The sequence below is a fragment of the Myotis nattereri genome (assembly GCF_964212035.1).
Source record: "Myotis nattereri genome assembly, chromosome: 14".
NCBI lineage: Eukaryota > Metazoa > Chordata > Mammalia > Chiroptera > Vespertilionidae > Myotis > Myotis nattereri.
Window position 1 is genome coordinate 30,038,798 of NC_138089.1, and position 25,386 is coordinate 30,064,183.

At 50.7% G+C, this 25,386-nt stretch overlaps 1 protein-coding gene across 1 annotated transcript in view; it reads right to left on the minus strand.

Moving 5' to 3' along the window:
• Positions 1–353: 353 nt before the first annotated feature.
• The window catches only part of PXYLP1 (2-phosphoxylose phosphatase 1), a 65,776-nt gene continuing 40,743 nt past the window's right edge, over positions 354–25,386 (minus strand). Inside the window, exons 3-6 of the mRNA XM_081106136.1 lie at positions 14,800–14,958; positions 13,999–14,125; positions 7,825–7,964; positions 354–2,716 (exon numbers count right to left, since the gene is read on the minus strand). Of these exons, the coding sequence (XP_080962262.1) occupies positions 1,779–2,716; positions 7,825–7,964; positions 13,999–14,125; positions 14,800–14,958 (1,364 nt within the window). The 3' untranslated portion in view covers positions 354–1,778. The remainder of the gene's footprint in view (positions 2,717–7,824; positions 7,965–13,998; positions 14,126–14,799; positions 14,959–25,386) is intronic.

Sequence of the window (25,386 nt, forward strand, 5' to 3'; positions counted from 1 at the left end):
TGTGTAGGCTTTAAATACTCCAGAGACAACACAAGGTGGTCAGCAATAGAAGCAGGTAAGATACATGTTCACTCGGCCCCAGGCCACCAGCTGGGACGCGTCCTCCTGGCCCAGCGAGCTCACTGCTGCCCTGAGAGAAGGAAGCAGGACGTCCCTTACCGTTGTCCCTGCTGGGCCCAGCGCAGCCTGACAGTGGCCGCAGCGCACCATAGGGCCTGGCCCTCCCTTCCCCACATGTGCTGTAGAGTTTTCTAATTTAGCACATTTTCATTTATACAAAAAAAAAAAGGATAAATTTTAAAAATATTGGCACTCACTTGAAAAGAACCACAGTGACTTAGAGGTACAAACCGTTAGTGGTACGTACAAGTATTCATCAAATTTATTCATAGAAACATGTATTTAAATGCAACACTGGGTAAAAACAAAGAGAAATGATGGGGATATCAATGACACTGGAGAACCTCGCTTGCACGTGACATCTCTTCGCACAGAACTAGCACCATTAGTTCAGAAACCACAGATTTAATCACTGCTTCTAATATACAAAATACCTTATAAAGATTATTTAACTATCTAGTACCAAAGTTCTTCCAAAAAACATACTTAAAAATCAGTTAGAATTTACCTTTCAAAACTCACAAAAAGGGTTTAAAAGTTGATCCAATCCTACAGCTTGTCCAAGGGAATAAGCCATAATTCGTTTTATTGGAAGAAAGTGCCTGTCGTCAGCTTCTGGCTCCCTTCTGAACACCAACCAGGGGCAGCAAATGGAATATTACAAGGGAATCAGAGCACATCTAAAACGGGTCTCAGAAAATATTCTCCTAGACTATAAAAATACCAAATGGAATACAAAAATTTCAGCATATACAGCAAATAGACGACAGCAGACAAATGTTCAAAACATCCTTGAAACTATCATACCACAATCATCATGAACATCAAGTATTATTCTGACAACTTTTCTGTGACTCCTTCTGGTTCAATGTGTATTTCCCTTTGTTTTGTTATAACAGGTACAGACCAAATTCTGTGTTGCTAGCAGAAGTGACCGGAGGCACTGCTGAGTAATTCTTGGTATCCACCCGGTTCTCAAAGTGCTGAGAGTGCAATTGTAGTAGAGCCCGTGTTTTGGATCAGGGGCCAGCGAGCCATCGCCCCAGGGCCACACCTGACCCACGGCCTGTTTTGTGCGACCTGTGCACGCTGGGTGTACCGTCTGTGGTTGCTTTCCCGTGACAAGAGCAGAACGAAAGAGTTGTGGCAAGAGACTGTGTGTGGCTTTTTGGTCTGCACAGTCTAAACTATCGACTCTCTGGCCTTGTACAGAAAAAGTCTGTCAAGCCCTATTTTACAAAATTACTTGGGGAAATATTTCACCGAACAAGGACATGGTAAGATGGTCCCAGATTAAGCACATTTGGGCTGAGGTCTGCGGGTCCCATGGCACAGTACCACTGGCAGGTCAGAAGAATACACATGTGGGCTGGCAACTCTGAGTATTAAAATAGTCTGGCATAGTTAAGCAAAGTCTGGCGATGATAAAGTACCTTCCTCTTTCTGTGAATTGGTCATTGTGTATCAAGTAACTCCCGAACCCGAATTCAACAATGTCCTCATTGTTCAACCGAAAGCCATCTGTGTGGCTCCCAAGCACAGTGCCTAGCCATGGAAATCAATAACCTTGTACCCTTAGCGAAGGCTAGAGCGAGAAGTGTACCTTTCCCACCCCTCTGTTTGGACATAGACTCTGTGAGTGCTGGACTCTGCACCTCTTAGAATCCCTTCCGGTGACAGGCATCATAATAATTAGTGCTACCAGACCCCAGGGCCACCAGCATGTCCCTTCTGACGAAGCGGACCAAGTTGTCGAGGGGGCACATGGGCTTGGGCCAGCGCCGGCGGTGGTCCTGGCAGAAGGAGGTGTGGAACGTGACGTCGACGCCGTTGTAGAGAACCCGCACGGCGTGCTCCCTGGGCTCGTCCCTGTCCTGCCAGAGCTCGAAGATCAGCCTGGCCGCGAACCTCGGGAACCTGGCTTCCGTCAGGCCCAGGGCGCTGAGGACCGGGGACAGAGTGACGTCGTGAGCAGAATAGAGGGCGAAGACCTCTTCGCCCCTGCCCTCGGCGGCTCGCAGCATGCGGCCGACGGTCTGGTTCAGGATGGGGTGGGCGCCCAGGAGCGCATACCCCAGATACAGTTTCTTCTCCCGCCTCTCCCTCTCGTCCTCCATCTGATGGGTCTTGATCACCTTGAAGTGCTCCATGTCGATGCAGCCGTTGCCGGTGCAGGGGAAGCTGAGGTTGTGGCAGAAGTGGCAGAGCAGGGAGTCGATGGGGTTGGCGGCCCGCAGCTGCTTGGTGGGGATGTCCACGACCTTGGCCATCTCCCCGTAGGCCCTCTCCAGCTGGCCGTTCTTCAGGCGTAAGAGGTACTGCCGACGCTGCTCCCTTTCCAGGTAGTGGTTCCTCATGGGGCAGTAGCAGCTTCCGGAGCAGAACAGAGCGCTGGGCTGGTGCCGGAAATAGACCTTCTTCCAGTCGAAGCCGGGGAGAAAGCCATACAGCAGGGCCAGCCCGCTCTGCAGCGTCCGGCTCTTCCCCGTGGTCTCTAAGTAGAGCTGGTCGGGGGACCAGTCGCTGGGCAGGAGTTGGTGTTTCTTTAGGTAGATGTCCCTCAGCAGCTGGCCATTCTGCAGATGCTGCACAACTCCTGGAACAGAGCGACACAAGCTGTCCTGACCAGCAGCTCAGCCAAGGGAACGGCAAGGGAAACTGAGTCAGAGCCCAGCTCCAGCCACCTGAGAGCAGTGGGAGGTCATGGGATCGAGCCTGCTGCCCACTGTGTGGAGGCTGTGAGAATGGGTTCACGCCAGCCTGACGACTGGGGGGCACCTTGGAGTTATCCGCGAAGGGACGAGCCGAGTGAGCCCTGTCCTCGGACCCACAGCCTTTCTGGGGAGCACCATGACCCTCTGCCTCAACCCTCCCTCTAGGCCAGCCCCTTCCCGGTGGGAGACCCTGTGACTGGCCGGCCTCGGACGGAAGGAATCACCCGCTGGGGTGGGGGTGGGGGGGTGCCCAGGCTGTAGGTGTCACAGGTCTAAGGAGAGCTTTGTCCCTGGCCCCAGGGACATGGCATTCCTCAGCCCGCAGGGAGAACTCCGGGAACTCAATCAGGAAGAGAACAGGCCGCTTGCTGGCTGCTTAGTCCTCTCAGCTGGGAAGTCCCCTCTGCTAACGTTAGGTACGTTCTGCCTGGCCTGGCTGGGGCCTTCCCAGTCGTCCATAAGGACACTCTCAGAACGAATATGGGATGATTTCCCAGATACACAGAGAGAATGTGCGGGAAAAAGCAAAGTGCAGGACAGTATGTTCTTTTGCTCCTTTTAAATGGGGGGTCCTGGTTGGTGTGGCTCCGTTGGCTGGAGCATCATCCCATACACCAAAAGGTTGCGGGTTCGATCCCTGGTCGGGACCCATTTGGAAGGTAACCAGTTCATGTTTTTCTCTCATATTGATGTCTCTCTTTCTCGCTAAAATCAGCAAATAAAAATGGGGGAAAATAAGAATGTATATTTGTAGTTGTCTGTGCTCTGCAAAAGAAACTTGGGAAGGATGCACAAGAAACTGATCTCAATGGTTACCTGGGAATGATGGGGGCACAGAAAGGGTGTGGATGGAACATGGGCAGGAGCAAAAATTTCAAGTTTATCTTTAAGATGTTTCAGCGTTGAACCCCAGTACAGTAATAAATGGTCTTTTTTAAAAAGGCCTTCTCTTCGAGCAAGAGAAGGCAGTCCAAGATAAAAGCAAGCTCGCCTGCCAGCCAATGGGATGCAATTTCAGTAACAAATATGCATTCTCTGAGAGTGGGAACCATATGCGGGCCCCAGGACCAGCCATATCACTTATTCAGATGCCCAAACGGTTTGAACAGCTCCACCGCCAAGATGAGACAGCTTAAGGCTGAAGTGCATGAGGCAGAGGGCACTGTTGGCCCAGGAAGGGGAATAGCTCAGAAAACGCCCCCAACAAAGGAAGTCCTGCTCTGAATGAAGAATATGGATTGAGAGCAGAATTCCCTCCGAGATCGGGGCTGGGGCGAGCCTTAGCATGTCCCAAATGACTTGCCAAATGAGGCAAACCATGAGTGACGAACATCAAGAATCTGTATCTAGTTCACCTCTGCGCCTACCTCACATTCTTAGCTGCATATATTAAAGGTGGAGTGCTTACTGCGGGCCAGACCTTTCTCCTTTAATCCTCACAAAAAGCCAGTAAAGAGTTATCATTCTCCCCATTTCCCTTATTTTCTAGGTGAGGCAACCGAGGCCCTTCACAGTTGAGAAGTAGCAGAACGGAGCCCCCATCTGGCCCCAACCTTGTGCGCTTAGTCCCTTGTCACAGTCCCGACATTTTCATGCAGAAATACTAAGTTCTAGCCATTTAGGACTTCTTATACTCTCCACACGCAGCTGCTATTCCCGCCCTTCACCCTCCTCTGCCCAGAGCAACCCTCCTCCTGCGCGGGCTCCACTCCTGCCTCCCTGTAGTCTTCCTTCTCCCTCCCCCGGGTCACACGAACAACTCCTTCCCCTTCCCACAGGCTGCTGGACCTCTGGGCCGTTAGCAGCATTCACCGAGCCTCGCACGAGGCACTTTCCACATGCTATCGAATTTCACTCACCACCAGCCCTGTCCGGAAGATATTAGCCCCATTTTACGGGGCTGCCTTATCTTCCAAAGCCTGTGCTTATCCTATACGACCCTGCGGCCTGCAGCAGTAGCTGGTCTCCGTGTGTGTGTGTGTGTGTGTGTGTGTGTGTGTGTGTGTGTGTGCCGTTCTACTGCAGCTGAGGGATCCGCTAGGACAGGCAGGGGAGCATCTTACTCACCCAAGCCCCTCCCCTCCCCTCCTCCACACCCAATAGCTGCCACAGCACCTTGAACAGAGCAGGCACCAGTGAGCAGTCTGTTCCTACGTAGTCTCTGTGGGTGCCAAAGTGTGCCAGTGACAAATGACTGCTCTCACAGCGAGGCTTTCTTAAAATAAAATTTAAAATAGAAGATGAAATTGGCCATTAAGAGAGAATAAGGGACCAGGAGCAAACAATACTGCAAAAAATATTTCTAGAGTAATACTAATTTAGAATATGATAATGATGACAAGAAATCAGTGAGAAAGGTCAGAATGAATGACTGTCAGTACGTGTGTGAACCCCTCAGCCCCGCCCCCCCTACTCTTCTCAGGGGACGGCCCCTGGACCCAAAGGCTGGGTCCCACTCTCAATGCACAGTCACCCTGACCTTGTAGCCAGGTGATGGCGCTGACCCTCAAGGACCCCTTCGGACTCTCTCTCTCAAGAATGTGGACTTGCCAGCCCAACTGTGGGTGTGGCTAGGACTGTCACTCTGTTGACAGACACCCGGCAAAACCACGGAGGCAGCGACAGGCAGACTTTTTATTCCTGGATCCAGTCTCCAGAGGCCTGCTCATATTCTCGCCCTCACAGTCGGCGAGTCACTGTGAACCCCTTATAATAGAAGTCACTGTGAACCCTTATAAGACAGCTTAAGGTGAAGCCAAGTGACTGTCCGCTCTGCAGCGCACGCTGTCTTCTCCCCTGTCCGCTGTCTGCTCGGACAGCGGACAGGGGAGAAACTGTATCTGGGGTATGCGCTCCTGGGCGCCCACTGCCGGCGCTGGCCCTGTCCACCCCATCTCTTCCCTTATGGAAGAGAAGACAGAGCATGCGCTTTTCATCCTGAGGCTAAAACGTGTAATATTTCTCAGCAAGCCGGGGTCTGCCCTCAGGGAGGGTTTGGAGGCTGAGCTGTCACAATAATATGGGAAATAATGTTCCTGGCACCAGTGGGTGGTGGCCAGGGCACTGGACAGTCTTCACAAGGAACTGTTCTCGGTCCCATAAGACATTCCCACACGTGAAAAATCTGTTTATATAGCCTAGAACCCACCTTAAAAATATTTTTATTGATTTCGGAGAGGAAGGGAGAGGGAGAGGGAGAGATAGAAATATCAATGATGAGAATCATTGATCAGCTGCCTCCTGCCCGCCCCCTACTGGGCATGTGCCCTTGACCGGAATCGAACCCGGGACCCTTCACTGAGCCAAACCAGCTACGGCGAACTCACTTTTCTTGAATCTATAAACACAAAGTCATTTTTGCGTAACATTAACATCCAATGAATTTCTGAGAAACCTGATATTAATTGCGGGACAATTGTATTTTGTTTTCATCAGAACTTGTAAAAACAAAACATGTTCCACCGTAACCGGTTTGGCTCAGTGGATAGAGCGTCGGCCTGCGGACTGAAAGGTCCCAGGTTCGATTCCGGTCAAGGGCATGTACCTTTGTTGCGGGCACATCCCCAGTAGGAGGTGTGCAGGAGGCAGCTGATCGATGTTTCTCTCTCATCGATGTTTCTAACTCTCTATCCCTCTTCCTTCCTCTCTGTAAAAAATCAATAAAATATATTTTTAAAAAATGTTCCAACACTTGGTATTAAAGTCACCAATACACCTTTCAGTCAGTCTGTATTGGTAGCTGTCAGTCAGCAATCTATACTTACATGTAAGCAACTGATTCCGTCATTCCCGTTTCTAGTGTAGGTGTGCCCAAGCATTTACACTGAGGCACATAAAATTCTATAATAAATTAGTTTCCCTTTCCCCTCCTTTCTATTATAGTTAGGGCATCTGATATATTGTAAGACAATGTATGTAGAAAGATTATATTATATTCGAATTTCACTTGAGAATAGTTAAGGGAGCGCCTTCACTTGCTAATAAAAGGGGCGCTGGATCTGGTAGGATGACTCCTGTGTTAATCCAATGCAGAATCTGTATGCGTGGAACTAATTATCAGAAGCTTTCAGAAAAACTCCTTCTCCCAGGCTGGCCCTCCAGAGCCTTCAGCTTGCCCCACTCTGCCCGTCACTACCATTCTCCCCGCGACAGGACGGAGACCTTCCTCCCATCAAAGCTGAGGTCCTACGATGCTGGGGAACAAGAAGACAGAGCATAGCCAATAGGTCCTCCCATTTCTTCCCCAAAAGCTGGCACCAAGCAGAGGTCCTCTGAGGTCCCAGACTGAAGTAGGAAACCGGAAGCTCTTTCTTTCTCTTCCCAACAAAGGGGATCCCACAATTAACTCACCACAACTCTGACAGCGAGCTGGCTGCACAACAGTACAAATAGGGCTGCAAGAGAAAGGTGGTCTGACCAAACAAACTGCTCGCTCAGCGGGGATCTGCCCTGTTTCTCGCTGAGACCTGGCACACTGAAACTTACCAGGTGTTTTGCTTGAACATGGGATTAATTGTATAAATTATGGCCCAGCCATAGTGGGATAATATGTAGCAATCAGAAATGGTGTTGTTGATGAATAGGGAAAGATGATCACAATATACCAAGTGAAAAAGTGGGTAACAAAACTGTGTGTTTAGTAAGATACCACTGTGAGTGTGTGAGTGTGTGTGTGTGTGTGTGCACGCACACACGCATGCATGAACACAGAAAGAAAACTAATTACTTTGGTGGGATTATAGGTGCTATTTTTCTTCCTTTTGCTTAATTGTCATTCCCAATTTCTCTTCCATGAACATATACTGCCTTTGTAATAACAATAAAGTTTGTTTTGTGTGTTTTTTTAGAAATCAGATGTTAATTAGGAATGCTGGTGGACTCAGTCGGAGCTGCTGAGTGCCAGTCCTTATCTGCTCTGTGAGCCCATAGCGCCAGGCCCCGGAGTATTCGCTATTCGCCCCCAGTGTGTGCGAACGGTTGTCACACGTACCTGTCTGTGTGAGCTCTCCCATCTCACAGAGCGGGTGATTGGGGAAAAGAGGCAGGGAATGTAGGGGGCTTTCGAATGAGGCTCCGGATCCTTTTGACATGTGACTAACGAAAGCTTCCAGCTTCGGGTGATACGGTTTCCTAAAGAGACAACACAGATCTAGAGGTCAGCATGCTCCTCAGCGTCCGCAATGGTCTCAGCTTCAGCAAACAAAATCCCAAGTGTGTGCCCTTCCACCCCCACAACAGGCGATCGCTCAATCGCATTTAAATTCCAATTTCGTGATCACTCAACCACCGATGGCTACGCATCACCCCACTCTGCAAGGCCAGCCGGCGCCTCTCCTCTGCTGAAGTGCCCATCCCCCTGGGAGTCAGCTCTGCCCTCCACTGTTGGTTCCCAGCCTGCGCCCCTCCAGGCTCCCTCTCCAGATGCCAGGCCTAGGCTGGGAGTCCTCCATCTGTCCCTCCCCTGCCCCTACACAGGCCACCTGCCCCCCGCCCCTCCCCCATCCTGCACACGTGTCTTCCAGGGGCTGCCCACCTCTCTCCTGCATCCCTGCAGCCACCAGCTGGGTTCTGGCTCAGGCAGCTTCTATCTGGATGGCACGGGTTCCTCTTTGGACTACCTGCAGCCTAATCCTGCCCCTCTCATCTGCCAGCGCGATCCCCTTAAAAGACAACCCCGACTCGTCACTGCTCGTCCACATGCTGCCTCTGGAAGGGGCCACGCGTGCCTGTTGGTCTGTTCTGGCCCCACCTCGCGTTGAGGCTCAGGGATCCCCAGCCCTTTCCACTCTAATCCTAGCTACGGACACACACAGCCACCAAATGACTTCTGTTCCCCCAACACACTTGTTCTTTCACGCTTTCAAGACTTGCCACGTGCTGCCTCTTCCTCCTAAAAACCCACCCTGTCCGCCGGTGTGGCTCAGTGGTTGAGCGTCAACTCATCAACCAAGAGGTCACTGGTTCTATTCCGGGTCAGGGCACATGCCCGGGTTGTGGGCTCGATCCCCACTAGGGGGCGTGCAGGAGGCAGCCAATTGATAATTGTCATCAATGTTTCTACTTCTCTATCCTCCTTTCCTCTCTCTCTCAAATCAATAAAAACATATATTTTTTTAAAAAAAACAACCCACCTCAACCTTCACCTGGGTAACTCTTAGTCCTTAACTTATCTGACCTCTGGGAAGGCTCTTTTGAAGAAAATTAACTGATTAAGAAAACCAAGATCTCTGTAGTTCTCTACAATTCCTATGTCTTTTGCACATACAATATGTCATTTCATGTGGGGGGGAGGGGTCACAAATAGCAAAACAATAACACCGATGTGTTTATGAGACCTGACTTTTTTTTTTTTTATATATTTCTGCCATGGAGCACATGTGGCAAATCAAGATTTAATTTATCTTTCTAGTCACTAATACACCATTTCCCTGAATAATGAAATGACCTATGAATATAGACACAATTCCTCTGAATGATGAGATGACTTATGAATATTTACACCTTCTCTTTGAATAGTAAAATGGCCTATGAATGTGTATACATTTTCCAGCTGAACAGAAGCGGACAGACTAGTCCCAGCTAAACCAAATCAGCATGAAAAGCAGCAAAGAGAAATTGCTCTAATGGCCGACCCCTGCTGTTGAGAGCCCAATTGACATGGACAATGCTTGAAAAGGGGCTGCCAGAATAGGTTTAATATCTTTCAGAAACATAAAGCTGAAAAAAAATCCATCTTTTATAAAATAGGCTTTGGAACTAGAAAATGCTAATCCTGTCGTACAGGACGGTCTGGTAATTTACCAGGACTGTGCCGGGCGGGCTGTCTCTGCATGCAGACAGAGCCTGCGCTTTTCATCCTGAGGCTGAAACGTGTAAATATTTGCAAACTCGGAAATACAATTTCCAACGGATAATGAGGCTGCCGAGAGGAATGCGCATAAACAAAGGCCACGCATCCCCAGGAGCCAACCGCCCTGCTGCGGGCCACTCTTTCAGGCTGGCGACGATGTCTGCGGATCTGGGAGAGCGGGGCTGCCAATTTTAGAAACAGAATTTCACGACTGGAAGTGTTTGCTGAGATGTCCCGGGTTCTCAGGGAATCCGACTGCTTAATGAGGTGTTTCTCACCGCATTCGTGAAAACGTGCTTGTGGTAGGGTGAGATGAGGATTCACGGAAGAAAAACTTCCCTTATGGAAGAGAAGGCAAATGGCTGATGTGCTCTTCCAAGGCCCCCTGAGGGCAATCACCTTTAAATCCTTAGAAGCCCATTCTCCCCTTCACTCCTCCTGTTGTTCAGCCACGTACTTGTTTTTGTGTTACTCAGACATGCCCAGCTCTTCCAGCCTCAGGCCCTTTGCACACGCGCCATCTGGAACACTCTTCCCCCAGATCCTCACAGGGCCAGCTCCTTCACTTCATTTAGGTGCCTGCTCACATGCCACTTCCTGGTACATGAGCCTGGTACATGAGCCAGGTACATGTGACAGCACCTGGCACATGACATGCATTTAAGAATAAAATTCATGCCCTAACCGGTTTGGCTCAGTGGATAGAGTGTCGGTCTGCAGACTGAAAGGTCTCAGGTTCGATTCCGGTCAAGGGCATGTACCTGGGTTGCGGGCACATCCCCAGTTGTGGGTGTGCAGGAGGCAGCTGATTGATGTTTCTAACTCTCTATCCCTCTCCCTTCCTCTCTGTAAACAATCAATAAAATATATTTAAAAAAAAGAATAAAATTCATTGAATAAAAATATTGATTTATTTTTTTCTTCTTTGGATGTAGAAAAGAGTATCGAATTCATATTCATGAATGCAAAAGACACCACTTACTAAACATAGCATGTTAATGGCTAATAACCTTACTGCTGGCTAAACATAGTCCCGTGAGGGTAAAGAGAGCACCTTTGTCATGAGGCACAGGGCATTCACGCAGACACAGCTTCGGCTACAAACACTTCGGGAGCCACGCCATGTGCCACTGTGAAGGGGAACACTGGGGTGACCGTCTTGAATGGACATCCGGCTCCCCGCTGTGCACAGCCCAGACATCCCCCTTCACTGGGCTAGAGTAACGGCCACACTCCAGGACTCACTGCCTTTTAGGAGGCCATAAAAATGAGTAATTCCTGAAGCCGCACTAGCACCTGGGGAGGCGGCAGGCACTGCTGGTGACCCCGATCCCACGGTCCCAGGGGATTCAGAGGCCTGAAGTGGATTCAAATGGCTGGGAGTCCTGTCCACTCTTGTGAATGGACATTTATTGTTTTTATTTAAAGACGGACTTAATTACATGACATGCATGAATTAAACATGCATGCCCCACCCACTTTCTGCAAAGGACTTAAAAGTAGATCCTAAAAATACAGAATGTTTGATCAAACTAGGCCACAAGATCAAGGCCAGGGACAATGAAGGCAGAGGCAGCCAGGGCAGCTGGTCCCCAGAAACGATACCTCTCAAATGGGAGCCCCAGAAATGGCCCCATCTGTGCACCCTGCCATCGCCCTGACAGAATGAGGGGCCCTGGGACCTGTCCTGGCTTCATGACCACGGCCACTCAGGGAGGAAGAGAGGCTGGCCCTCAGAGACCTGCAGGCTTCTGTGCTAAATGACACGTCACCCCGTTATCAAGCTCTTGGCATGGGCCAGGCTCAGGGCCTTGCTCTCCCACCTTAGTGGGAAGGGAGGCCTCACTACCCCCGCGCTCCAGGTCTGCACACCGAGGCTCAGAGCGTGAAGAGATCTTCCCCGCATACAGGCTAATCGGCCTCACAGGACTCCATGCTGAGACTTCAATCTGATAGGCGCATATGACAGGCAATTATGACTTGTGATTCTCATTTAGATCCTGAATTCATTCTGCAACGAAACCCATCCAACAACTATTACATGCCAGGCTCGAGCTGGGCATGGATGATACAGGAAGGAGAAGCTGGTGATGTGGGGAGGGCAGAGGCAATCACGCTGGGAAGGCAAGTTGTGAAGTCCCAGGGTGCACAGGGGGAGGCCCTGCCTGCTGCCCGGTGGCCCTGCCCAATGGGCCCCTTTTCTGGGATCGACCAGAATGGCCCCCAGAGCTTCAAGTGCCCAGGGACCTTCTAGCAACAGTGACTGACCCCTAATCTGAGCCGAGCCTCTCAAATTCTCACTTCTGAGAAGGTGAAGTGCAGATAGAAAAAGAGGACCAGAAGCTGCAAGTAGCCAGGGATAGAGCAGGGCACTGTCCCTGAGTCCTGGAGGCTGTCTTGGGTCCGGCCAGCTCAGAGGCCCAGTAGCCTATCTGTGCCCGGGCTGTTCAAAGGGTGGATACCCAGCCAGCAGGCAAAGGTAGGACTGTGCCAGCTGCTAACACAAAGAAACTCCGCTGTGCCCGATCTAGCAACCCCACGTCCCTAAGCTGCCTTCCCTGCACCCCACCCTGTGCCCTCCTACCACTCTGGATGCTCTAGCCCAGGGGTGGGCAAACTTTTTGACTCGAGGGCCACAATGGGTTCTTAAACTGGACTCAGAAGAAGGAGCTGTGGCCGTGTTTCCCGACGTTGCCATGTTAACACTGCTGCTGGTGAAGGAGCGGAGGGGAGAGCAAGAGAACCCTCCGCTCTTTCGGCTCCGCGGGCCGGATAGAACAGCTGAACGGGCCGGATCCGGCCCGCGGGCCGTAGTTTGCCCACGGCTGCCTAGCTCATCCCCATGATCCAGGAACTGAACAGTTAATACCAGCACAGCAAGTGACCTCCACCCTTGCCCTAGTCCTCAGGCCTGGTAAGGTCTGATGATGAAATACTTTGTTCAGAGACCGTTCCCATGTGTCTTCCTGTCCAGTTTGCAGGAGGCACTGGCTGTGCCTGATACAAGCGGAGGACCCATTCTCACATGCAGGGAGAGGTTTCCTGGAGGAGCCAGCATCTCTGGGGGGCCTTGAAGGAGCTGTGGGAGTGGGCCAAGCAGGCGTGGGGGACAAGCAAGCCAAGTGGCAGGTGCAAAGGTGGGAATGGCAGGGGCAGAGGGTCCCAACGGGAAGGCTGACGCAGAAGGCTAGAGATGGGAGGAGGAAAGCCAGTGTCTGCGTGGCACCGACACGGGCCCTGGGACATGCCCCCATGCTCGCTGAGCACAGAAAACACAAACACCCAGACTGCGAGCATCGTGACCTCCAGCAGGAAATGAAACAACACAGGAAAGCCTGCAGTCGCTCAGTATTTCATGTTTTTACCAAAGATGGTTCACTTCACCTTCTCCATAATGCTGGGCAATGAGACGGCCTGAGATTCGAATAGTTAACCTGAGCCTCCCGGGTTCACACTGTGGTCCACTTGGAAAGAACAGCCCCGGCTGCGGGGGGGCAATCCGTGGTTCCACCAGGCTGCCCGGGGCAGGCTGGCAACCGGGAGCATCCCATCAAAATAACATCTTCCCCACTGAGCACTCCCTCCGTCCCCTCTCCTCATTCGGCACATTCTGTGCAGGGTGTTACGCATCCCCAGACACGTTTGCTGAGGCCTGGCCCATCATTTTTATTGCTAACTGTGCCTCCAGTTTTAGAGCCATGCCATTTCCATATGCACCGTTCCCACTCTTTTCAATTATTCTTCATCCAAAGGGCTCTCAACCAAGAGCAGGCTGTCTCTACCCCTGTGGATATTTGAAGTAACAGAATCCAGTTATATGGCTTTGCAAGTAAATGATAGTGCTCCTTCTCCTCTATCATCTCACTTACTCCTCACCCCAACTCTGCATGGTCAGCGTCGCCATCCCATTTCAGAGACAGAAGACCAAGGCTCCCAGAGACGAAGGGGCTCACCTGTTGCCCTGAATGGAAGAGCTGAGCCCGGTCTGAGGCCTCCTAACCCAGTGTGCACTGCACCACGCCCAGCCACTTCTCAAACTGAGGAACAGCAGGGTGGGAGAGCGGGCCTCAGACCGGCCCGGGCTTTATCTGCTGTGTGGCCTCACACAGGTGTCCTCGCCTCGCTGGGCCTCTCTTTTCTCAACTGCGACATGGCAGCAACATGCAGGACTGTCCTGGAGATCAGACTCCTGGTGAGCAGTACTCCCTCCACGACAGGTCACTCCCCATCCCGTCCTTCCCCAGTCAGCATCATGATTAGGACAGAGAGAACAGATTCTTGAAAGGAACTTTTTTTTTTTTAAGTGCAATTTACCTGTTAGCCACTAGAGTGCAGTCAATTTCTGGTCGCTTTGTTTTGGGAATGACATACAGTGGGTATCTGTCCCCATGTCGGATGAACACATGCACCGAGACCAGCTTAAAATGATGCGGAGCATGACCTGCGAGAGACAGACAGACATAGAGAGAGAGACAGACACATTGTACTGTTATCACTCAGGAAGTGTCAACTCTTTTCACTGCACTGACGTGAGGAGGGGTAACGGGGAGCAGGGTGCGGTGCTGGGGTCCGGGTTGGGGGGGGGGGCTCTGAATAGACTCGCTGGCAGGGCAGAGGGACATGAGTGGGCTCCCCAGAAGTCACAGGGAGGCTATGGTGGCCAGCTGGAGGCCCGGGAAATGTGGGCAGGAATATTCCTGTGTCCTCGCTCACAACCACAGACTACGGGAGGCCCGGAAACAGTGAACAGTGAACACGTCTTCTTCAAATCTCTCATCAAACAAGGCAGGGCACGAACAGATTCAACATCATTCCTTGGTACACTCTCAAAAAAGCAAAATTCAACGTGGAAATCATATTTTTCCCACACCTTTCCTGCAAGACACCAGCAGGACGTCCTAAGCCCCTGAGAGCCTACTCAGGAAAGCTGGGGGTGATGCGCTAGAAGTGAGGAAGCTAAGACCTGGGAACTCACTCAAGGGCACAGCCTAGTGGCAGCTGCAGGCATTGCGCACAGGCCGGGCGCTCCTCACCACCACGCTGTGCTGTTTGAAGAGCCAATTCCCAGAGGGGTGTCCGTCCAGGTACCAGGCTGGGCAGCGCAGGCAGGCCTACCTTCCATGCTGCGCTCGGCCACACTGGGGATGTTGCAATACAAGAGAGCTTCGTAAAGCGGGTCCATCCCGGGGGGCTCCGTCACAGGGTCGGGCATGATTCTCTTCCGACTCTTGCTACTCACTCCATTCTTAGCCACGGACACCGGGATGAGGTGGACTGCAAGGGAAGGCAAACAGGTCACGACACATGCAGTCACCGGGGGCACCGAGCATGGCTGCATTTTCACCCTGAATAACTATTCTCTCCCGCGGCACAGACTTCAGTGTAGCAAGAAGTCAGCGTTCCCTCCAAGAACTGCTTCTTGAGCCCCCACTGTGCCCTGCCTCTTTCTCGATGCCATGACCCTCTGCTCACTGATAATTATGCGACACCAGGGGGGCCTCATTCACAGTGGGGAAGGAAGAACTAACTTCATTCAAATGGATGACTTCCTTCCCAACACCCTCTGGATTCTATGAATACGAAGGAAGGAAACCACCAGCTTTGAGTATCTATGAAGGGTGAGGCATGGGTGTCTGATGTATCTCATTTAATACCATCTGCTGTGCCCTGTGTGGCCCCCAGAGCCCACAGCACTACGAACGTGTCCGGAAGGAGATGGCTCACCTCAGGATGATTTGCTTCTTTTCATTTTTGTTTATTGTATTGATGGTCCCCACGGAATAGAGAAAAGGAGAGAAAGGCAGGGCCAGGACCTAGCCCACAAGCCCCGCTCTGGCCTTGGGCCGCAGGCCACCTCAGTTACTTCCCCAAGCTCAGTGATCCACAGGGTCCGCAGGTAATGTTACAGCCAGGTGTCCGCAGCCAGCTTGTTAGCTGGGAGTCATAGACTTGTCCAAAGACAGGCCAGCGCCTCTCCTCCAGGGCACCAAGCCAATGCCCATGGTCTCTGGCTCATCTCCCCATGTCGGGGTCTGGCCAGGGGGCAGAGGACACAAATCTAGCTGCATACCTGGCCTTCTTCATGCAGCTCTAGCCTGAAGAACCTGCTGTATGCAAGCCCGTTACAAGTACCTCAAAACTGATTTTTCCCCCTTTAAATATGTTTTTATTGATTTCAGAGAGAAAGGAAGAAAGAGAGAAACACTGATATGAGAAACATCGATGGCTGCCTCCTGCATGCTCCCTGTTGGGGATTGAGCCTGCAACCCGGGCATGTGCCCTGACAGGGAATTGAACTGGCGACCTTTTGGTGCATGGGACGACACCCAACCAACTGAGCCACACCAGCCAGGGCTCAAAACTGACTTCGCTAGAGTGCTGTGGGGGCCCCCACCCCTGGGTCAGACCACCACCCCTCCTTTCCTTTGGGGGAGTGGCTCCTCCCCCAGGCCAGCTGCCTGGTGTGGTGGGGTGTCATGCTGCTCCTCCAGGGCCCTGTGCTTGCCATGCCGACTGCTCCAGGGATGGGGGCCTGACATGAGCCAACTGTGCCAATACAGGCCCTTTCCAGAAAGAGAGGCTTCCCACGGGGAGAGTCCGTGTCACAGGGAGTTAGGCAGCCTCCAGACCCCTGCCTCCTGCCCTCCATGCCTTAAGCTGTTGTTTCGTCGGTCAGCTCTTGTCTGATCACACAGACACCTGGCAGATTAAAGGTAGCTGTTGGGGATCCAGTGAAGGTAAGCACGATGGGGCTAGAGCAGTGATGGCGAACCTATGACACGCGTGTCAGAGGTGACACGCGAACTCATTTTTTTGGTTGATTTTTCTTTGTTAAATGGCATTTAAATATATAAAATAAATCTCAAAAATATAAGTCTTTGTTTTACTATGGTTGCAAATATCAAAAAATTTCTATATGTGACACGGCACCAGAGTTAAGGTTTTTCAAAATGCTGACATGCCGAGTTCAAAAGGTTCGCCATCACTGGGCTAGAATGTGGGCTCAACTCTGTCTCGATTGCTCTGGGCTCAGGTGTCCCACAAGTCACGCCACGGACTGCACCAGAAAAGAGCGTGAGACCCAGGTGAGGCCCCACCATCGGCTTTTTACCCTCCTGGCTCCCGGGCCTGCCTCACCCTCACCCTCAGGCTGAGCTGGCTGCCTCCTTGGGGGTCTGTAGTCACCTCTTCCGTGGGGCTCCTCTTTTCCAGGGTCATCATAGCCTGTCCTCAGTCCCCTGCCCCACAGCTGTCCATGGTTCTGAATGCAGGAGGCAGTGTGGGGCTGGGGGTTCACAGCGGCGAAGACCTGGGGTCAGGTGCCGGCTCTGGTCCCGCCTCGCTGCGCGTGACCTCAGGCAGGCATTCCTGCTTGCTATGTGTCATTTCCTTCATCTGTACAATGGCCCCCAGTGCTGCCACCTGATTTCCCTGACTTCTTCCTCCCGGTAATCTACAGCTCTTCAATTCCCTCTCCTTCGCCCGCCTGCCAAGGAATAATGATTTGTTCTCACAGGCAATTCCCACAATTCCCTCGGTGCTCTTCAATCCACTAAGTTGCCTTAAATGCCCAATCTGTCTGTACCGTGCCCTGAATATAAAAATGTCTGCGTGTAGTTCTCAAGTATCAACCAGAACCACAACACCGGCGCCCACAGCTTTGCTATCTGCCTTCGGGTATTTGTTTTGAAAGGCCGGGGTGGGAATCGGGTTTACAGGTAAAATGTGAAAATCAAATCCCCATCTGTACACGCTGAGACACTTGGTTTTACACAGACGAGATGGAGCGGGGGAATCCACAGTTCCCACTGTGACCTGCCCACTTTGGGCCACGACAGAAGACCAGCCTTTTCTTGTTACCCTCATTCCTCATCATTCCCTGTTTCTCGCTCGTGTTGCCTCATGGGGAGCCACTGTCAGAATCCAGTCAGTGCTTTGGGTGCCAGTGATGAGAGCCAGGAAATCACAACAGGGGTGACTCCCGGGGTTGGGGGCTCAGCTCCTGCCCTAGGCGGTCCCCAAGCTCTTATCTCCGGACATCTGCCACTGAGACCCACGGGACCACCAGAGTGCAGGGCAGAGCCCGCCGCGGCCTGCGCCCGAGCCATGTGCAGCCTCTCGGGGGGCCACTGACAACTGGCCTCGACCTAACGGGGTCCTCTGGGTTACATGATGGTCTCCAAATCATGACAGAAACCAGCATCACAGAGATTCCAGGACAGGACCCCACCCCCTCCCCAAATAACTGTGGAAAGAATGTCAGCCTCCTTAAACATCTCAGGGCCTAGATCCCCTCTGCCTCACCTTTGAGAGTCTCATAAAAGCTACTGATCCTCACCCTTGAAAAAGGACCATATATGCAAACTTTTGATTTTGATTTCTGGGGGTTCATGGGACTCCTGAAACCACACAAGACAATATGGACATCTGTGGACTCAGGCTAAGGACCAAGCTCTCTGTGTGCACACCTGACTTTACCCTCTTATTCAGGATTCAGATTCTGCCCTCATGGATTAAAAAAACTGTGGCATATATGTACCATATACATATATGGAATATTACTCAGCCATAAAAATATTAAATCTTACCATTTGTGACAGCATGGATGGACCTAGAGGGCATTATGCTAAGTGAAATAAGTCAGCCAGAGAAAGACAAACACTGTATGATTTCACTCATAGGTGGAATCTAAAGAACAGAATAAACTGATGAACAAAATAGAAGCAGATTCATAGATACAGAGAACTGGTGGTTGCCAGAGGGGAGGGGGGTTGGGGCACTGGGTGAAAGAGGTGAAGGGACTAAGAAGCACAAATGGGTAGTTACAAAACAGTCACGGGGAAGTAAGCAAAGCAGGAAATACAGTTAATAAGCTATTACAATACCTATTACAATAACTATTGCAATAACTATGTACGGTGCCGGTTGGGGTGCCGGAAATATCAAAAGAAGCACTACGTAAAGTATATGATTACCTAACCACTAAGCTGTACACCAGAAACCAATAGAAATGAAATGTAAAGAAATAAAAGAGTCTGCCCTCAAGCCCTCATTCCTGATCAGCTTCACACACTGCCCCGTCCAAATCCTTCCCTTAAGGGGGGGACAAGGGGGGGGGAGGGGGGGCTGCTGCAAGACCACAGGGGTTCACTCTGATGACCGCTTGCTGCACTCTATATGGACTTTCTCTCTTTCTCTCTCTCTGTTAAAAATGCCATCAGCTTGGAACAGGAGCTCTATGGCCAAAACAGCAGGGAGTGGGGTCCCGAGCTGGTCAGTGCGCGCAGTGAGGCAGCTCCACCTGGGCGGCTCCCCGTGTGCCTGGCTCGCCCCCTCGGGGGTTACCGCCATGTAAACACGTCTGGAGCGTTCTCTCCTAAGCTGGCTCTCTTCATACAGCCTGGCGATCCGCAAACACTCCCTTTCACTAACACTCTCTAGTGTTATTAGTTTAGCTCCTCTAGATGGGAGATCCCTTCTTCTCAATGCTGCTGACCACACGTGCACACACAACACACACAGGTGTTCCCACGTAAAAGTTAATATTTTATGACAAGCTTCCAAGTCGATGGAGACAGGTCTATGTAATCGCAAAGTAAAGGATGCAGGAGTGTTTACTATTGGACACTGGTTGCCTTCCCCCTTCTTCCTGTTACAAGCAAGGCCGCAATGATGAACACCTGTTCTTAGCAGAAATTCTCTAAGATCAGAAACAAGAAAGAAAGAAACGAAAGGAAAGAAAGAAAGAAAAAGAAAGAAAGAAAGAAAGAAAGAAAGAAAGAAAGGGAAAGAAAGAGAATTGGAGGAGGGAAGGAGGGAGGGAGGAAAGGAGGGAGGGAGACCACCTAGGAAGAAAACGAGCAATGACCCACAAACATGTGTCCGAAGGCCCTGCTACATGATGTTCCCGCCCCCTCCAGTGTAAGTACATGAGCTTAAAATGTTGTGATGAAAGTTGACTCGTCAGAATTAATTTTGTCGCTAATCTACAGAATTTTCTTCACCCACAGACACTTAACTCTATGTGGTAGCTGCACATGAAGCGTTCAGAGAAAACCCAGAAATTAGTCGGAAAATAAACCTCCAACAAAAGGATCAAAGTTAATTTTAAAAATACCAAATAAAATATGTTAGTGATGACGATGCTATGGGGACATGACAGAACTCTTCAGTTAAAAATGCAAGTCCTCATTATTAATTCCCCATTCTATTCAAAGCGAACTCACCAAAATAAAAACCCGGAAGCACCTTATTATAGCTTTGAAAATAGAGGAGACAGAACATGCCACCCTTGGTGCTCTGAGGGTTGCATCCCCAAACCTTTGCCACCAAAACGTAGCAATACTCATGAATCCCCAAGTTTGCACATACCCCTGGGGCATATGTTTTTCTGCATAAAATATACACCTGACACAGAGGAAAGAAGGACAAAGTCCCCCGGCTGGACGGCGGGACCTGGCCTGGTCAGCAACTGAGCTCAGTCTCGGCTATTGTCACCAGAATTGGTGCCTCCACCACACGCCTCGGACCTTCAGGGACGCCCACAAGTAGTTGGAGCTGCAAACGCTAAGGAGAGCGACCTTACAGAGCAACGGAGGCTGAAGCAGCCAGCGTCTGAAGGACCAGGCAAGGCACGTGTCACACACCCAGGCGTGGTGTGTGTCCTTGCAGGGACCCCGGCTTTCCTATTCAGAGGCAATTTTCTTCTATTTCTACGCTGTTCTACCAAGCATAGTGGTTCGCCTCCTGAGCATATGGCAGATGCAAAGCAGCCTAAGGCGGGGATGTGGGGGCTGGAAGACACAGGAAAATGATGGCTCTGCAGGGAAGAAAGGTGCTGGGGGACTACAGAACACACACACATAGCCCACATGCACACACACATCACAGCACACACATACCCCACATGCACCCCCCACCCCACATGCACACACATGACATGCACACACATACCCCACATGCACACACCCCCACACCCCACATGCACACACATAGCCCACGTGCACACCCCCCCACACCCCACATGCACACACATACCCCACGTGCACACCCCCCCACACACCCCACATGCACATACACAAACCACATGCACACACCCTCACATGCACACACACCACAAACATACACACCACACACGCACACACACACCCATGTGCACACACACCACATGCACACTCACACCCCACATGCACACACGCACACCACATGCACACCCCCCACATGCACACAAACACATGCACACACACCACACACACACACACATACCACATGTATGCATGCAAACCATATGCACACACCCCACATGCACACACCCCACATACACACTCCATATGCACATACACAACTCAGACTCACCACACACATCATTCACACTTACCACACATACACCACCTCAACACACATACCACCCACTCCCACACCACCACACATCACACACACATATACACATACACATATACAACTGCGACTCACCACACACACACATCATTCACACACTCATATCCCACATACACCCCCCCACCACACAGAGCTGGGTAAGCTGGGCTCCTCAACTGCCCACCTGAGAACTTGGGGCAGTTACCTGCCTCCCTTGGCTCAGGGCCCCATCCCTCTGCTGCTGTTCTGTCTCCTTCACAGCCTCTCTGCCTCCATCTGCCCAGATTTCCTCTTTTCCCTCGATCTGCACCACCAGGCACAAACCCCAGAGCTGAACTGAGGAGGCTGGGAGGGTGGGAATGTGGAGAAAGAGAGAGCTCGCACTCCCGAAGGGGTGGCCCCACCCAGCTGCTCAGGACTGTGGGTCTTGGCTTGCTGGGCAGTCTGGTTTTTAAAGGAGGGGTTGGAGGTTTATGTGAAATTGCCTAGCTTTAAAACATTGGTAAATAAATTTTAAAATGTGAAAACACGGTTGAGCCAAACAAAAACAAACCTACAGGGTGTCGGACTGGAGTGGCTTCCACATGCTCCTGGGAGACCTGGTCTCCCCAAGAGGATACCAAGTCCCCAAACAGGGGCTCCGGACAGGGGCTCCTGGGCTCAGCCCCTGAAATCACCCGCTGGCAGGACACCACACCATTCACACCCCGCCCACGTGGGCCTTCAGCACCTCCGGTGCCCCAGCTCTTCCTCCTGCTCTGCCCCAGATCCTCCAGTTGTCGGCACCTTATCCTGCCTCTCCTCTTGCTCCAAATGCTCTCCCTGGGCCTCCTCGCCCAGCCCCAGAGAGCCATCAGCCCTGCTGGGTGACCTCCTAGCCTATGTCCAGGGCGTTTCCTTCAGCCTTCAGCACACGTATCCCATATGGACATGAGGCGTTTACGTGAGCGAATGCGTGAATGCATGGGTGAAGGAAGCATCTATTGAACTACCCAAGCCAAACTCCTACATGCCCCCGGGTTGCCTCCAGCATTGCCCACTCACCAGCCTCTGAACAGGTAGCACCTAAAATTGTGTTCACTAGACTCACCCCGGGGGCCTGTTATGAATGCAGATTCTGGGTCCCACTCATACCAAGACTGCGAGTCTGCAGCGAGGGGTCCAGAAGGTGCTCTTTTTTTTTGCTTTTGGAACACGCATTCTACAAGCTCCTGGGCCGCTCTGATCAGGAGACCACACGTTGGCAAACGCTATACCAAACTGGGGTCTTTCCAAGACACAAATCTGATGGTGTCTTCCCTGCTTCCGTGGCTCTCCACACCTGCAAGATACAATGTGATGGTGGCGGTGCCCTGGCCTGTGTCCACTTTCACAGCTACACACAGGTGACTAGCCTCAGCTTCTCTTGCTCTGCCTTTGCATTCCCATCTCCATCAGCCAGGAATGCCCATCCCAGCTTCCTCCTAGGCCAACTCCTACTCATCTCTCAAGGATGAAGCTCAGATGAACCCCTTCTGAGAGTCTTCTCTGACCTCCAAGGTCAGTTTCTTGTCCTCTACCCTCCCATATCACCCTGCCATAAATTCTCTATTTCATTTTATTTAACAAACACGCATACAGTGATTACTGTGTCAGGCACTATTCTAAGTGTTGTATAAATATCAGTTTACGTAATCCTTTGCCGACCTTATGAAATAGGAACTCTCATTATCCCCATTTTACAGATGAGGAAACTGAGGCACAGAGAAGGGAAATAATGTGCCACACAGCTGGCAAGTGGAGGACAGGGATTCGATCGAGGCAGTCTGGCTCCAGAGTCCATGTTCTTTCTCATGCTGCCGCCTCTGACGGGTCCTAGCACATTGCACACTGTGTCCCAGGCACCTGCTCCTGACTCCCCACTAGACAGAGAGCTTCTGCAGCCGGGGAGAGATTAACCTCCCAGCCCAGGGCCTCGCAAACTGCAAACTCAGGGAAGCTCCGCTGAAGGACAGAGCTGTGCATGCTCATGACCCGGGATCGACAAGGAACACACAAGTCGCAAAACCTGAGTCTGAAGTGACTTCAAATGGGATCAGGTGCAATGAGCTGCCTAACAGTCTACTCTTCAGAGAGTGGTGCTCCAGAGGTGGCACACCACCCACTCCACCTCCACGGACGCTTGACTGAGATGTGTCTCCATCGCCACGCAGAACAGGCCCGACTCCTCCTGCAGGAAGGGCTCTTCCCTATTGCACACAACCCTGGCTTTACTTCTGCAGGGCAATTACCTGGGGATCGGATTCTCCCTTGGAACCTGCTCTGGTCAATTGGGCTGAGGAAGGTGACCCCAGATATAGGTGCCATGTGCCAATTCAGATTAACTCCTACCACAGCCAATGAACTCAGATAAAAAACAAATAAAAGTATGATGTATTACACACACACACACACACACACACACACACGCACACGCACGCACGCACACTCACTCAGCTAGAGTAACACAAGCCGCTGCAGCCTCTGAAGCAGCAAGAGCCCTGGTTTCTGAGGACGGTGGGACTCTGTACTGCTGCTGAAAAGGTTTATGCTGATTAGGCTTCCGGAGCCAAGGGGGTTCCCACAAGCTCTCTGTTCTCACACCAACACTGCAAAGCAACAACCATGATAACAACAACCATGATCAACTCCATTTTACAGGAGAAACAGAGGCTCCAGGAGGTCAAGCTTGCCCAAGGGCACAGCCCAAGGGCACACGCTGCTGAGAGGCAGAGCACCCTTCAAACCCAGGGCGCTGACTCCAGAGCCTGCCTGCTCCTGTGCCGCTGCCATTGGGGGAATGCGGGTTGGAACAGTGACCTGAGCATGAAACGAGCGCCCAGGAAAGGCTGCGCGAAGCAGGAAAATGGACGATTACGCAGGAGCAGAAAAAGGAAAAACGACGAATCGTTCACGTCCTCACAGCCCGACGGCCTTTCCCTGTTGTGCTCAAGGAGTCCCTCAATCTGCGGTGTTATTTCCCCCCTTGTGCTCATTTTAACCGGAATAATAAAGATATTTATGCTTAGTTGCTCCCTTCTACAATTTAAAAATCAGGAACTTTGGAATGTCTCTATTTCAAAACTCAAAAACATCAAGGACTTGAAAACACAAACGGAATGATTTTCATTAAAGGCTATTAGCATATAGCAAGATATTAGTACCACTTAAAATAAACGTATTTTGAGAAACTATGAACTGCATCTTAACCTTTTTTATCCTTTCTCTACCACCTCTACTCCTGACATTTAGAGAAATGCCTAACACACATAAGCACTTAATAAATATATGTGAGTTCACAGACACACTTTCTGTATCAAGGGAGAGAAAAAATGCTTATTTGAAAAACCCGATTTTTAAAACTGTAACCTGTGTCATAACTTTCTCATGTTCAAAACATCAGAAAAAGAAAATTACCAACAGGACAAAAGAAAATACACAATCATTTGCAGAAGTAAAACTGTAAAGAAAATACATAATCATTTGCAGAAGTAAAACTGTACTGTTTACTTAAAGCATGAGAAAACCAAGTTATATCTGATTGCCTCAACCATATCCCTTAAAATAATTGTAAGTGCTAATTTGATATTCAAAAATTAGTCAAAAAGAAACGGTGAAGAAAAGTCCCTGTATTTCAGGGTAGGAATAAAAACGTAAGTGGTACTCAAGCATCTATCTTCGTATCATAAATTAGTGAAGTTTCTAACACCATAAAAATTAGCAACCAACCAAGCAATTAAATAAAGCAATTACACTCCATTGCCACAGACATGGGTAAATGCCAAAATTACATGTTACCTAGAAGCAGAAGAGCAGTCAGAGCATCCATATCTCAACAGCTTTCCGAACGGCAACGCATCCAAGAAGGAGAGAGCTCAGACCCACGCAGGCTAATTTGCCCTGAAAAATTTTCCTTTCAGAAAGTATGGCTGAAAATTGGCTCTCCTCAAACAGAAGGGACTTTCACAAGAGTTATATAAGCAAAACACACAGGCCAATTCAGTGACGTGGGCACCACCTCATGCAAAAGCAACGCAGCCAACACAAGTAACCCCCATTCACGTCCCAGATCCCGGCAACTTTTCAGAATAAAAATCCAGGCCGATTGGAACCTCCCACCTCTGCAACCCAAGGATGGAAAATTTTTAATGAAAAGTTACACACAATTAAACAACCTAGAGTCCTAGCACACTTTTTGGAAAGGATTCCTACTTTCTGGTTCGTTAACCATCTGGAATATCTTTAAACTTCCTCCGTGCGCCTAATCTTGAAGGCTTTTCCTATTCTGGACGGATAAATGAGTCCTTT